This window comes from Poecilia reticulata, chromosome 11 (assembly GCF_904066995.2).
Source record: "Poecilia reticulata chromosome 11, P_reticulata-male-v2, whole genome shotgun sequence".
Lineage (NCBI taxonomy): Eukaryota > Metazoa > Chordata > Actinopteri > Cyprinodontiformes > Poeciliidae > Poecilia > Poecilia reticulata.
In genome coordinates this window covers 1,747,137-1,760,458 of record NC_088840.1, presented here as the reverse complement: position 1 = coordinate 1,760,458, position 13,322 = coordinate 1,747,137, and the positions used below count along the sequence as shown (strand labels likewise).

The following is a 13,322-nucleotide window of genomic DNA, read 5'->3' as shown; positions in this document are numbered from 1 at the left end:
CCCAAACCAGTGTGGTAGCATTTAGCTACACCTCTGCTTCACAGTCACACACATAAAACCGGTTGCAGTAAATTACCAGCTCAGTTGGCAGTAGATGCTTGGTGAACTTACAGCCTATCTAATAGGACTGGACAATAAATCAATAACTATGTATATCATGACAGACACATGAGTAATATCAATACATAATGCATCTGACAGGACAGTCAAGATTCAATGTATAGAACATTCACTGAACTCTGATCCAGAAACACACAGCATTCTGGGAGATGTAGGCAGAGGAAAGACTTTAATGTAAAAATACACCCATTATGACTTCAGGGAGGACTTCAAGTATGACAAAAATAATATACTTGCAACATTTTGGTCACAAGTATGACATTGTGACAAAAAATTCTTTTTCATGATTCGTGATTTTTAAAAATAAAAATCTTGAAAAATTATGAAAATATGATTTCTAAACCTGAAAAAAAAAACTGCACAAATGAATCATTAACCCAGACACTCCCAGACATCTGCAGTTCAATCATCTACTGCAGTTCCTTCGAGTGAACCACAAGAACTAGTCCAGTCAAGTTTATTTGTACGGAACATTTCAGCAACATGGCAGTTAAGAGCAGTCATCAATTATGAAGAAAGCAATGAAGATTACATTTTGTCAAATTCCTTCATCAGAACCACAGGTTCTGGTTCTGGGGATGCAGAGTAGACCTGAGAGGTCTGGAAGAAAAAAATATTCTTGTCTAAATGGTGCAGTTGCATCTCAATCACAAATCTGCATCAGAATATTATTCTCCAGGACTATGTCACAACAGTTCTTGAATGTATTTTGGTGCTGAAGAGTGTCTGTGGGGACCAGCTGTACCAGCCAGCCAATGAGGAAGGAGCGCAGCGTTCACTCAGATCCAAAGCTGCCTGTCGGTACCAAACACAGCCCCTCCTCTGGAGACTGTAGAGAATGTGTACCAGACTCAGTTTTCAGTTATGTTTTATTGACCTTTATTACACTGGATCCTAGGACTGAAGTGAATTATCACTCATGCAAACCCAATGTAACATCTGTTCTTTGGGCTTCAGAGTTGTTTGCTTCTCCGTGTATAAGGAACATGAAGATTTGTGGTCACACTGTATGTGTCAGAGCTCCATCTGTTCAAACTTACATAAAATCTCTTCATCTTTTTTGTTTCTTTTCAGGTATATGAATTTAACCAGGGGTGTGACATGTTAGTGTGTTATGATTCTGCTATTTACCTGATGCAGGTGACACAGTCAGAGTTGGTGGTGGAGGGCCAAAGGTTGTATGAAAGCTCTCCACCTCACCTGGCCAGTCAGTCGGACTCTGCCGCTGCACCACAGAGTTCTGCCCTGGGCCCGACTCTCCCTTCTCACCATGAGGGGTAAATGGTAGACTTGGCTGCTTGTTGGAGGGCTCCACCGTCACCTCAGGGTCAAACTGGTCCTCATGAGACCACTGTGACTCAGTGGGCTGTGGAGCAGGGGGCTAGAGGGAAACGGATGAGCAAAAGAACAAAACGGTCAGGTTCTGATTCACCATGTCACCAGCTTTTACTGTCAAACCACACACACCATGTTCCAGCGCTTCATCCATGTAGAAAATGGCAACAGAGTCACAAACAGGCCCTTCAGGTTCACTGACTGTGTCCTATTATTCTTGTTTTACATGCCATCTGCTCTCTTTCTGTGCCACACAGGTGTATATGCAAAGGACAAAAAATGTTTCTTGGTAAAACTTGTTAACTTTGTTGGATTAAATCATAAGTCAGGCTTATCAAATTTCCATATGATGGAGCAAACAGGCCAACAGTGATGCCCTGTTTACAGTTTGACAGTTTTCCTGGTGTAATTTCATCTGTTGACTGCACCCACCATCCAACACAAGCGCCATCACAGGATGCATTTGTTACAATTCAGTATTTGTGGACTGTTCAGTGGAATTGAACTCCAAAGTAAGATCAGAAAATTAGCTTATTTGCAGCTGCATTCTAAAGGAAATGCAGCTTGGGACGATGAAATATCTAACCACAATGTTACTCGCAATGCAGCCAATCAAAGAGCCCCAGTCATTTTGCTTGGTGATGATTGGCTGTACCCATAAGAGTGGAGATAAGGAGGACTATTGACGTTAGCTTCTATGGTGGCGTACAGATGGTTTCCACTGGGCGTATTGATCCACAGCAGAACATATTTGGTGTTTAATTATTAAAATACAAGATGCATAAAACCCACTAACATCTGTGGGTCCAGACCTTCTGAATGAAGCAAAGTGTAGAACAAGTAGGTGGTTTTTATCACGCTTCGTTCTTCCTGCTTTAAATCATTTTGCAAATTTTGCCCAAAGAACATCCATGTTGTGACTGATTTTCTGTTCAGAAAGAGTGAAGGGTATGTCAGCTATATAGCAAATAATGATTGCTATTAAATTATAGTTTAATCATACAATACATGATCATAAATGGTGACTTAATTCTTTTTACACAAGTACCATAATAATAATACAACAGCAATGTTACCCTTGTGTTTTTTGCTTCCGGGATCTTTTTAGACTCTGTGTCTTCTGGTCCATTCGGATGGGTTTCCGCAGATGAAAATGATTTTGGACTAAATGGTGCCGCTGCATCTCGATCACAAATCTGCTTCAGGATATAATTCTCCAGAACTATGTCAGAAATGAAAAAAAAAGTTGTATCTTCAGACTGGCTTTTGGTTAATTTTGTTCATTGATTTTAGATTCTTTTATTATTGATGTGTTTCCTTTTTTGTAAAGCACTTTGTGATTTTTATGTCTGTAAAAGGTGCTATATAAATAAAGTTTACTTACTTACTTACTAAAACACATTTTGTTTCTCATGATAGTAGCTAAGGTGACAAGATTTACAACTCTGTGAAAAATAATAGTCCACAACGCGATGTTTTAAATAATGCCAAAGTTCCTTCTAAAAACAAAGCAATAATTGACCATGTAAGGCCAGAAGGCAGCAGTCCCCATCATGAACATAAAATAGATGGTGGAGGAACGATTCCTCCTCATTCAACATCAATGTCTCATTCTGACTGAATTCACTAAGGACATTTACTGTTAAAACAAAACTTTGAAGCATTTCAGGTTGATAGTTATTTCTCAGTTAAGGTCTTTAATTCACAAGACTTGTGAATTCCATATAATAACAAAGACAAAATCATTAGTATAATGACATTTAGGACAGCTACATCCAGCAAATCCATGGTTTACAAAGTGTTACTATAATAAAACCTCCAGATAGGAATGCTTGAATGGTTTTAGATCAAGGAGAGGAATGGGTTAAAGGATGAGAAAGATGTTCAGAGTTTTGGTTGTTTTAATATACCTTACCAGCATGCTGCTGGTAAGGTTGTTTCCGTCTTATTCAATGTAAAAGATCAGGTTCTTAATAATAACGACATTAAATGCTCAAAATACAGAATCCACAAATAAACTTGTGATACGTCTTGTTGGATTCTGTCTGTAGTTTTCTTAGCAGCACCCAAAATAACAACTGATTAGCATGATAAGTTTTTAACAACTGGACCATATTTTCTTGTGAACATCTTGCAAAACAACTGATGCTTACCTTTACATGCAGTGTTGTGCTTACTGAATCACTTTTGTTTGAAATCTGAGCCATTGACTCTTACAATGACAATGAAAGCGAAAACGACTGAAGTCATGTCTGTTCTTTCAGACATCCTCTGCCTGATGCATCACAAAAACAACTTTCCAAGCAGCTCATTGATTTTCAGAACCTTCATAATAAATCTGGTGCATGTATGCAATATTTACGCTTGATTGTGTTGTTTGTATGACCCTTCTAATTAACCTCTTAAATGAACTTCAGTAATTGTGTCTTTTTAATAAATCGACACACTTTACAACAATAACAAGGAACTGTTGTGTATTAACTCACCAGGCAGCAATAGGAAGTCATCAATAATGTAGACATGTTCTTCTTTAGGATCAGAGGCGACAGTCTTCATCTCACTCAGGAACTCTTCATATAGAGGATCAGTCTTTTTCACCACACCTATGATCAACACCTCAATCCCCTCTGCATGGGTTTCTGAGGCTGTCTCTTTAAACTGCACCAGATCACGCTGATCTGACTGAACATCCGTTAAAACTACAGCCACTCTCCTCACATGGGGTCGAGAGTCTCTGAACACCTTCCTGGCTTGGAGCATGGCGCTGCCGGTGAAGGTGCCCTCGCCCAGGAAGGGCATGGCTCTGACAGCAGCCTTGATCTCCTCCCTGCTGGGCTGCTGCTGTAGGCCGACAACCACCGTGTTCAGATGGCTGTAGAGCACCACCCCAACGCGGCTGGCCTCCTGGCTCACAGTGAACTGGTCAATAATCGCGTTCACAAAGTCCTTAACCACCTCAAAGTTTTCCGGCCCCACGCTCTCAGAGATGTCAATCACAAATACCAGTTCCAGTGGAATCTCTCTGCACATGACGCCACATCCTAGAAATGACGCCACATCCATGACGCCACATCACGGAAAGGGAAAAGTTAAGAGTTTAAAACCTTTATGTACACAGAGAAGACATACAATTATACAAAAACCATCACGTCATAATTTTATACCTTTCTGACTTCACTATATAGTTTACATGATAGATCATAAGCTCATGATAGGAACTTGACTATTTCCTGCTAACACAACAGTTATTTAAACATACACCCCTTCAGAGTTTTACCAAATATTTCCTTTATGATCTGGATGACTTCATCTCTCTGTGGATGGGAAACAAAAATGTTTAAGAAACCCAGAAGTCCATCATTAAGCCGTTTGTCCCAGTCTGGTACTAACCGCAAGTCCTGACTCTCCTTTTTCTCCAGGTCTCCCCTAGAGGATCAGAAAATGGTTATGTACGATATCATGACTGGAATATAGGCTATCAGAAAAAAAACAAAGTTATAAATTATGTGGAAAAACACTAATACATACCAATCAGAAATTTTAGATTGGTATAAAATGAATAAGTGTAGAAAACAGCCTGATATCATAGATTGAATAGTGATTAATAAACTGGCCCTTTAAACAAACTAAACCTGTCATGTTACCGGATTTCCAGGAGAGCCAGGTGGTCCAAGGTCCCCCGTGTCTCCCTTTTTCCCCTTGTGTCCAGGAGATCCTTGACTACCCTGAAGCATAAAAGCTTTCCTTAAGATAGCATTTTGGAGCACTGGTAAGTGAATGCAGTAGAAGTCTGGTATGAAATTATTCCCACCTGCAGCCTCAGAGTTACTGTACCTTCTGTCCTGAGAGATCTGCTCCCGGAAGCCCTCTTTGTCCCATTGGACCTTGAAATCCAGGCTCTCCCTGGAGATAAAGATGGATGGATTGGTCAGACTGTCCAATGCATCAGATCACATGGAAGACTGAAGGCCAGTTGGCCAAACTGAAAAATGATTGACTCAAAATGTCTGAATTCACCACCCTGATTGGGTCCAAAGTTCTGACCTTTTCTCACATAACAACATGACTCTCATTCAGACTTCATTACTGTTTCCTTCATACCTTTGGTCCAGGTAGTCCTTCTCCTGGAGGCCCATGCATGCCAGGTGGGCCAGGCTGTCCTGTAGAACCCTGTAAATCAAAGATATTAAGGAAACCATTGAATGTATTTCTAGAATTTTAAAAATCAAATGAAACACTTCAAAAGGACACACATTTTTGTAATTCCCACTCTGACCTTTGGCCCAGGAAGTCCAGTTCCAGGAGATCCTGATGGTCCTGGTACACCCAGTAAGCCTCTGTCACCCTAACAAAAAAAGTCAACAAAATTTGAACACATCCACCTCATGGGCAGTTCAACTCTCCAATACAGTAGTTTGTAAAAAAACGTTCCAAACTTTAGTTTATGAATTTATAAAACACAGCTCACCGTTGCTCCTGGTAATCCTTTTCCTTCAGGTCCCATTTCTCCTCGTAGTCCAGTCAAACCTGGCAAACCCTGGAGATGGAGTCAAAGATGTTTAGACACTAACCTCTGACACTCTGTACTATGAAAAATGTGACTTTAGTACACCCCACTGTTCTTCTATTACCTGAGGTCCAGGCACAGAGTCTTCCTTTGGCCCCGGTGGCCCAACAGGTCCAACACTACCTTTGTTTCCCTGGCGATGGAGTAGGAAGCAGTCAGAACACCAACATGAATCAACAGGTCTACTGCACATGAGAGATAAGAATGCAAGTGGCCTGTACTTGTATAGCGCTTCTTCAGGTCCAGAGAACTCCAAAGAGCTTCGCACACACACATTCGCACACTGAAGGTCATCAGGGCCTTGCCTGCTGGTGGCAAGGCCCTGATGCCTGCTGACCACCACCAGCAGGCAAGGCAGGTGAAGTGTCTTACCCAAAGATAACGTCTGAGATGGAGGGAGCGTGGATCAAACCTCTGACTGCAGCAATAACTCTGCACGTCAGCTGAGCTCATCATACCAACCACCGCTCAGTCCAACACTCATAAGAACGGTTGTAAAAGGCAGAATGTGAAGGTGGGGGGAAGGGGGGAAGCTTTGAAGTATAAGCTGCTACTTACAGGCATTGCTTCAAAGAACTCGACCTGGAATGCGGCGTTCATAACAAACGTGTGTTCATCTGCTCTACCGCTAGCAAACAACCGTGAATCGTGCAGTTTTTTCCCTAAAAGTCCAACAGATGGCAGCAAAGCGCCATGCAAAACAAAACACCCACAGTTTACAGGACACACTTCCTGCTAAAGAGCCCCCTGGTGGTTGAAGAAAAATCCACATATAAACTGAAAAATACAATATATGAAAAAAAATCTGAATGCTCTCTGTTCAGGAGGCCGGACCAAATGTTGAGGCGGGCCGGATCCGGCCCGCGGGCCGTAGTTTGGGGACCCCTGATGTAGAGATACCTGAGTTAAGCTCAAGAAAATTTCAGTTTAATATTCCTTCTTTGGCTAATTCCATGGCTAATTCAAGGCTTTAGGCAACTCTGTATGTACAGGATGGTCATCTGGTTTTTTTACCAGTCAGTCAGTGGATGAGCAGGTGAGGAAACCAAACCGTTTGCCAGGCAGAACCAGAGCAGGGGAGGCAAAAGGCCCCCTGTGAACAGGCTGTTTTGGACCTCCTTTATACTGAATAAACTACAAACACATGATGCATAAACTGATTTCCATTTGCCTTTAGTTTCATCACTCTTAAGTCTTTTTTTGTTTTCCATGGGTAAATAATCACTAGAATCTGTGATCATATTACTTTGGATCCAATTATTCCCACTCCAGGCTCTCCAACAGGTCCAGATGGTCCCATGGGGCCCGGCTCTCCCTGCCAGGAACAACAAAACCAAAAAGATTCATGACAGGAAAGACACAAGTACAAATACCACCTACATAAAGGTTGGTGATTCTATATAAATGCAGAAATCACCATATCAGTAATTATGGGAAGGTCATTATACTTGGCAAATATTTAAAATTTTTTTATTTTAAAAAATCAACAACTTGGTCAGGGTGTTAGATAATTGAAGTAAATGAGATTGTCACTGGTTCTGTGTTATGATTCTATGGCCTTTCACTTCTAAAAATTCATACTCATGTCACTTGGAGCCAAATTAAATAAGGCAGCACTGAAAAAAAGGTGAAAGAAATTCTAACAACCCTCTTGTTAGGTCAGTGGTGGCTTTTTGATAAGTTCAGAATGCATCAGTGACCTTCCTGCTTTGCGTAACATTTAACTCACATCTGAGGGAACCAAGTTAATGGTTTCTTTTGACAAGCATTAGACATGTGTAAAACAACATGTCTATGCTTTTACTACTGTTATTGTTTGGTGAAATGGAAAATGTGCTACACATTTGTTTGAGATCATGTAGAAAAACAAGTAAGGCTATTAATTATGACCTTTTTTGGAAGCTCAGAAAGTTTCCTTGAACCCATTAGCAGAGCGGGGATCCTCTGATCCAGGCCTCCAGGGCCCAGAACTCTCTGCTTCAACACACCTGAGTCAAATAATCAGCTCATTAGCAGACCTCTGGAGGGCCTGACTGCACTGTGGAGGTAATGCAGCCATTCGAGGTGAGTTGAACCAGGGACACATCTAAAAGCTGCAGGGTCCCGGCTCTGGAGGCCTGGATGTGGGGATCCCTTCTCTAAAGCAGGGTTTCCCAACCCTGGTCCTGAAGCCACATTACCCTGCATGCCATTCTACAAATTACTCAGTTGCTTTTTATAAATTATTTCATATACAGTGAACCCTCGCTGTAACGCGGTTCACTTTTCACTGTATCGCTGCTTCGCAGATTTTTTCGTGCAGTTTTTTTTCCACAGTGTTCTGCGTCCTGATTGACCCTATGATTGGTAAAAACAGTCTCCGCGCTTCTTCCCTACCTGAGTGCCAATAATGTTACGGTATTTAATACAGATTGGCCGTTCAGGAGATGGAAACTGAAACTTTGAATGCCAGCTGGAAAAAAAACTGGCCAGAGGAGTCAGCGCAAAACCTGACCGGAGGCTCGTTTGACGAGATCCATCGCTCTGCCAGCTGTGAATCTGGTGGGGCAGCTTGGATGAGACGCTTTAATGACATGACTGCTGATGACATTAATAAGGCCCGATTGAAGCACACCACATCCGCTGACCTGAAAACAGGTTTTGTTCTTTGGTTTCAATGTAGAGTATTTAATTATGCTGTATAATAATTGTAAAACATAAAGATAACAACTTCATGGATTTTGCATATCACGGGTTATTTTCGGAACGCAACTCCTAAGAAAAACAAGGGTTCGCTGTAAATGTAGTGTTTACTTCATTTTTTTCTACAGCAGAAGTTTTATCAAAAAAGCGTAACAGGCTAAATTTCAAAATGTTGTAAAAAAATTTTTTTAATAAAAATTTGTGGAAAAAGAAACAGTGCATCCTCATTCCAAACACATAAACTTACATTTTCACTTTATGGTACATGTTCATATTATTTATTGACTGTATATCAAATATATTTTAAATGTAACTGAAGATATGACATAATACAATATATAATATTCAATAAAATACAAAAACTTAAATCTTATTGTATAGACTAGGTCATCAAATCACTACGATGCTTGTAGTAATTTTTAATGTCCAGCCGGTGTCAGTATTCAGTGACACAGAATCGACACAGTTTTGCTATGAGTCGAAACGATACATGACGCCTCATCTACCCATCACTAGCGTGTAGTAAAGCAGGGAAACATCTGAAACATGCAGGGCAGTGAGTCTGGAGGACCAGGGTTGGGAAACACTGTTCTAGATCAGTGTTTCTCAGCCCTGTTTCTCAGCCCCCCTGCTCTGCATGTTTTAGATGTGCCTCTATTCAAAACAGCTGATTCAAATGATTGCATGACCACCAAGTACTGCAGAAGCCTGTTAATCACCAAGAGATACAATTCAGGTGTGTGGCAGAAAGGAAATACCTAAAACATGCAGGACAGGGGGGTGGTGAGGACCAGGGTTGAGAAACACTGATCTAGAGTATTCAGACATGTGATCAACACATCTGAGTGCAAAATGCTGTGGATGGATGTTGGAGCCAGAGAGGATTCTTTGCTTACCATAAAAAAACCCAATTAATTCTGCTCCTTATTCTACAAATGCATTTTCCTTTCAATTGTGGCACCACTAAAGCGGAAATAAGCAGACTCTCCCGAATCAAAGAATTTACTGCCAAAGATGTATTATTATAACCAAAAATGTAAATAAATTGAATACAGTTTTTCTCTCTTTTTGTGCTGAGTTTTGATCTTGAATGAACATTAAACCATCATTTATACCATCACAATGAAGTTTGTAAAATGTTTGTATTTCTCATTAGTAATATTTAGCTATTACTGTCAGTTATTAGCTATTGCCACAACTAATAGAAAAACGGGCAGACAGCCAATGGTGGAATTCATCCATCTTTGCTTATCTTTGCTTAAATAATTCCTTCAATTCATACATACATACGTCTATGTGTCTGGTTTTCTTCTACCTTTGTTCCTGGGTAGCTCCGTCCAGGAGGTCCAGGTAGGCCCACCATTCCTGAGCTGCCTGGCTCTCCCTGAGCCAGGAACACATTAAACAGACAGGCTTTTATTAAAAGCATAAGTACAACAATTTAAACCATGTGGAAAAAAGAAAAGATGTGATCATCTGTATAAAAAATATATGAATTAAATTAATTAAATGAATAATATATATGAATTAAACACCACAGCTAGTCATAGCCATCAGATGTTAGAGCTTGTGTTAAAGGAAATCTCAAGTGGCCTCCTCTGAAGAAGCTCTTGGCTCTTCAGAGAACATCTAGCTCCTCTGCTGCAGTGACTCTTTCTGCTCTTCTCTCATCACTTTGTTTCTTATTAGCACTGATTCTACTTCCAAGCAGATAATTGTTAGCTTTGATATTAACTGCATTGCTACATCTTCATTTGTTAGCTGTTTGGGATAAAACTGTCAACTGCATAAACATAAACACAAGTGTGCATAAACTTCAGGCGAATGGCAAAGTCCATGGTTCCAGTTATTTTGGCAAATCTTCCAAGTCTTGACAATAAGAAGCAGCTTCAGACCGTCCCACTACCACCATCATCTCCTTTTTCCAAATTGCTTTTAGTTTTTTTACAGATGTAATTGGTGGCACACCATCAGCAATTAGTGAACAAGCAGGTGGTTGGTTGTCAAAAGGCTGCAGTTGTGGGGAAATGTAGCAAGATTCAGTTAAACTAAGAAAATCTTGACAAGGTGAGGAAGAATAAAAACACACAGAAGAGCAGAAACCAGAGAACTAAACAGTCCATAACAGTTGTGTCCAGAAATGGGGTCCAACCGACCCCACACGTAAAACTTGTATCATTTTCCACAGTCCTCTACGTTTGCCTCAGTCCTCGCACGCACAAGGGTTAAGCAAAAAGTAACAAAAGTCACTGAGAAACAGGAGGAGCTGAAAAACAAGAAATAAATAGAAGTGAATAAATGGAACACATATGACCGAACTGGGAACTTGTCATGAGTTACGGTGGAGGTGGTGAAGCAGAACGTAGCAGACTCCGGTGAAATGATGAAAATTATGGTTTAATGATGAAAAGTACACAAATAATCCCAAATCCAGGCAGTACAGTAGAGCAGAAGGCTGAGGCTCTAAACTGGTAGCAACTGGTGAAAAGGAACGAATGCAGACAGCTAGACAAGACAGCTTCGAGAAGGACCCGACAAAGACACAGAAACACAGGCGACATTACAGAGGGCAGTCAGGGAACGAGACACAACTGGGAACAATCAAAGGGCAGACAACACTGAGACTCATCTTGTGTGTATGTGTGTTTGTTTCTAAAAGACACATAAACCTAAAATAGACACAAAAACTTAAATCACCACAGAACTATATGAAGAAAGAAAACTAATGCACAGTAAACAGAACACAACTTTAGAGTCCAAAGGATGATGACAGGATGAGCCCAAATTAATTTAATCTGGTTTTCTGACAAACTGCAGCCTACAGTTGGAAAACCTGCAGGTTCCCTACTACACTTATGAACCAGTGTCAACTGTAGAGAATTAGGAGTGGAGAATTATTGTCAGTAACTTTCTTTTGTCCAGCAGACCAACAGGGCAATGCAATATGTAGGGGAGGGGCAGGACCACTTCTTCATGCTTCAACCAGCAACAGGAAGCCTTTTTTATTCGATCATTTCTATGACATCTCAGTAGAAGCCTTTAAATTCAAACATTATAAATGTAAATAATTTTTGTAGTTTTGAAACCAAAACATTTACAAACATTGATACAACTTAACAGACCAATATCTACTGAACGCCTTTGGTAATAATATCACTGATACTGTAGAGCTGAATATGATTGATTATGTTATAATAATAATAATAATAATAATAATAATAATAATAGGTCCTGTTTTCCATACCTTAGCTCCAGCAGGTCCAATGGGGCCCAGAGAGCCTGACAGTCCCCTGGAACCTCGGTCACCTCTATCACCCTGAGACATTAAACATCTTATCATAGATCATACTGTGCATTGATGTGTGTGTGTGTATTTGTGTTTGTTTCTAATACTTTGTAGAGACCATTTTCCTGACAGTGGGGACCCACTGCTCCTTGTCGGGACCGAAGCCTGGTCCCCACAAGGGGAAACACTGTTTTTGGGTCAGGGGTCAGATTTAGGACTAAAGATGGATTGAGTTTTGGTTAGGTATGTAATGTTAGGGTTAGGATAAGTGTAAGGTTTAGGCTGTAGAAATGAATGTAAGTCAATGGAAAGATAGCCACGCAAACATGGGTGTGTCTGCATGTGTGTGTGGGTGTGTGTGTGTGTCAGCTGATGATCAGAATGTTACCTTTTCTCCAGATGTGCCTCTTCCTGGTGCTCCCTCTGGGCCTTGGGGTCCTGGCAAGCCCATCTCTCCCTGTTGTCATTAAGAAACAAATAATACATAAAGCTACACAATGTCCTGAAAAAGTAAAAGCATTCAGCTCTTTGCTGTTTTATGTGCTGTGTTTTTTAATAAATAAAGAATATATTTTGGATATCCAGATGTGACACAAATCACGTTAGGCTGAGAGCTGACCAGTCTGGAAATGACAAGGTTTCCTCTAAACCATTAAAACTGTTGTGTTAACAACAGCTGAGTTATATTTCTATTTTGCTGTTATTTGATTTATCCTGACAGTAATTGTTGATTGTGACGTGAATTTCATGTCAAACTTAATTTCAGCTCTGACAGTAACAGATGAATGTCATTCAGCAACGTTTTTAACTTCCAAGATTAAGATTCATTTTGGGGTTTGGACTGTGTTTTAATGTTTTAACTATACTGCTGTGTGTTTTTCAAGAAAAATACACTCTCACAAAAGTCTCCAAACTCATTGAATGTTCTAAATTTGGTCACATGGTGAAGTTTTGGTTCAAAACTTGAGAGTAGCAAACAACATTGAAGCAGGAGGTTAAAAATGCAGGGCTCATATATTTACTGATTGTGTGTGTTGTGTTCACAGTCTGAATACAATCTGAAAACTGTGTTCAGGCACCAACACTCTGATGCTAATGGTAAGTCCAACAATGAGTAATTTAATCAGCTATTGTGTTTTTGGCTTTAGAGGTTCCCTAGGGAACATTAGAGAAACTAGCATCCAGAGGACCAAGAAACAAAGCAAATGGTCAAGGAGGAAGATGTGGAGAGGTTTAAAGCAGGGTCTGTTTCCAAGCAAAATATCAAGCACTGAGAGAGGAGGAACAAACTGCAGATCTACTATCAACACTGGTGAGAGAATATCAGAGCCC

At 40.4% G+C, this 13,322-nt stretch overlaps 1 protein-coding gene across 1 annotated transcript in view; it reads right to left on the bottom strand.

Annotated features, from left to right (window-relative positions):
• The window catches only part of col28a1a (collagen, type XXVIII, alpha 1a), a 48,897-nt gene that overhangs the window by 2,765 nt on the left and 32,810 nt on the right, over nucleotides 1–13,322 (bottom strand). The window contains exons 20-34 of the mRNA XM_008421231.2: nucleotides 12,379–12,447; nucleotides 11,949–12,020; nucleotides 10,020–10,088; nucleotides 7,269–7,337; nucleotides 6,087–6,155; nucleotides 5,924–5,992; nucleotides 5,732–5,800; nucleotides 5,557–5,625; nucleotides 5,290–5,358; nucleotides 5,100–5,180; nucleotides 4,846–4,881; nucleotides 4,733–4,769; nucleotides 3,942–4,496; nucleotides 2,532–2,677; nucleotides 1,252–1,501 (exon numbers count right to left, since the gene is read on the bottom strand). Coding sequence (XP_008419453.2) covers nucleotides 1,252–1,501; nucleotides 2,532–2,677; nucleotides 3,942–4,496; nucleotides 4,733–4,769; nucleotides 4,846–4,881; nucleotides 5,100–5,180; nucleotides 5,290–5,358; nucleotides 5,557–5,625; nucleotides 5,732–5,800; nucleotides 5,924–5,992; nucleotides 6,087–6,155; nucleotides 7,269–7,337; nucleotides 10,020–10,088; nucleotides 11,949–12,020; nucleotides 12,379–12,447 — 1,729 coding nt within the window. The remainder of the gene's footprint in view (nucleotides 1–1,251; nucleotides 1,502–2,531; nucleotides 2,678–3,941; nucleotides 4,497–4,732; nucleotides 4,770–4,845; nucleotides 4,882–5,099; nucleotides 5,181–5,289; nucleotides 5,359–5,556; nucleotides 5,626–5,731; nucleotides 5,801–5,923; nucleotides 5,993–6,086; nucleotides 6,156–7,268; nucleotides 7,338–10,019; nucleotides 10,089–11,948; nucleotides 12,021–12,378; nucleotides 12,448–13,322) is intronic.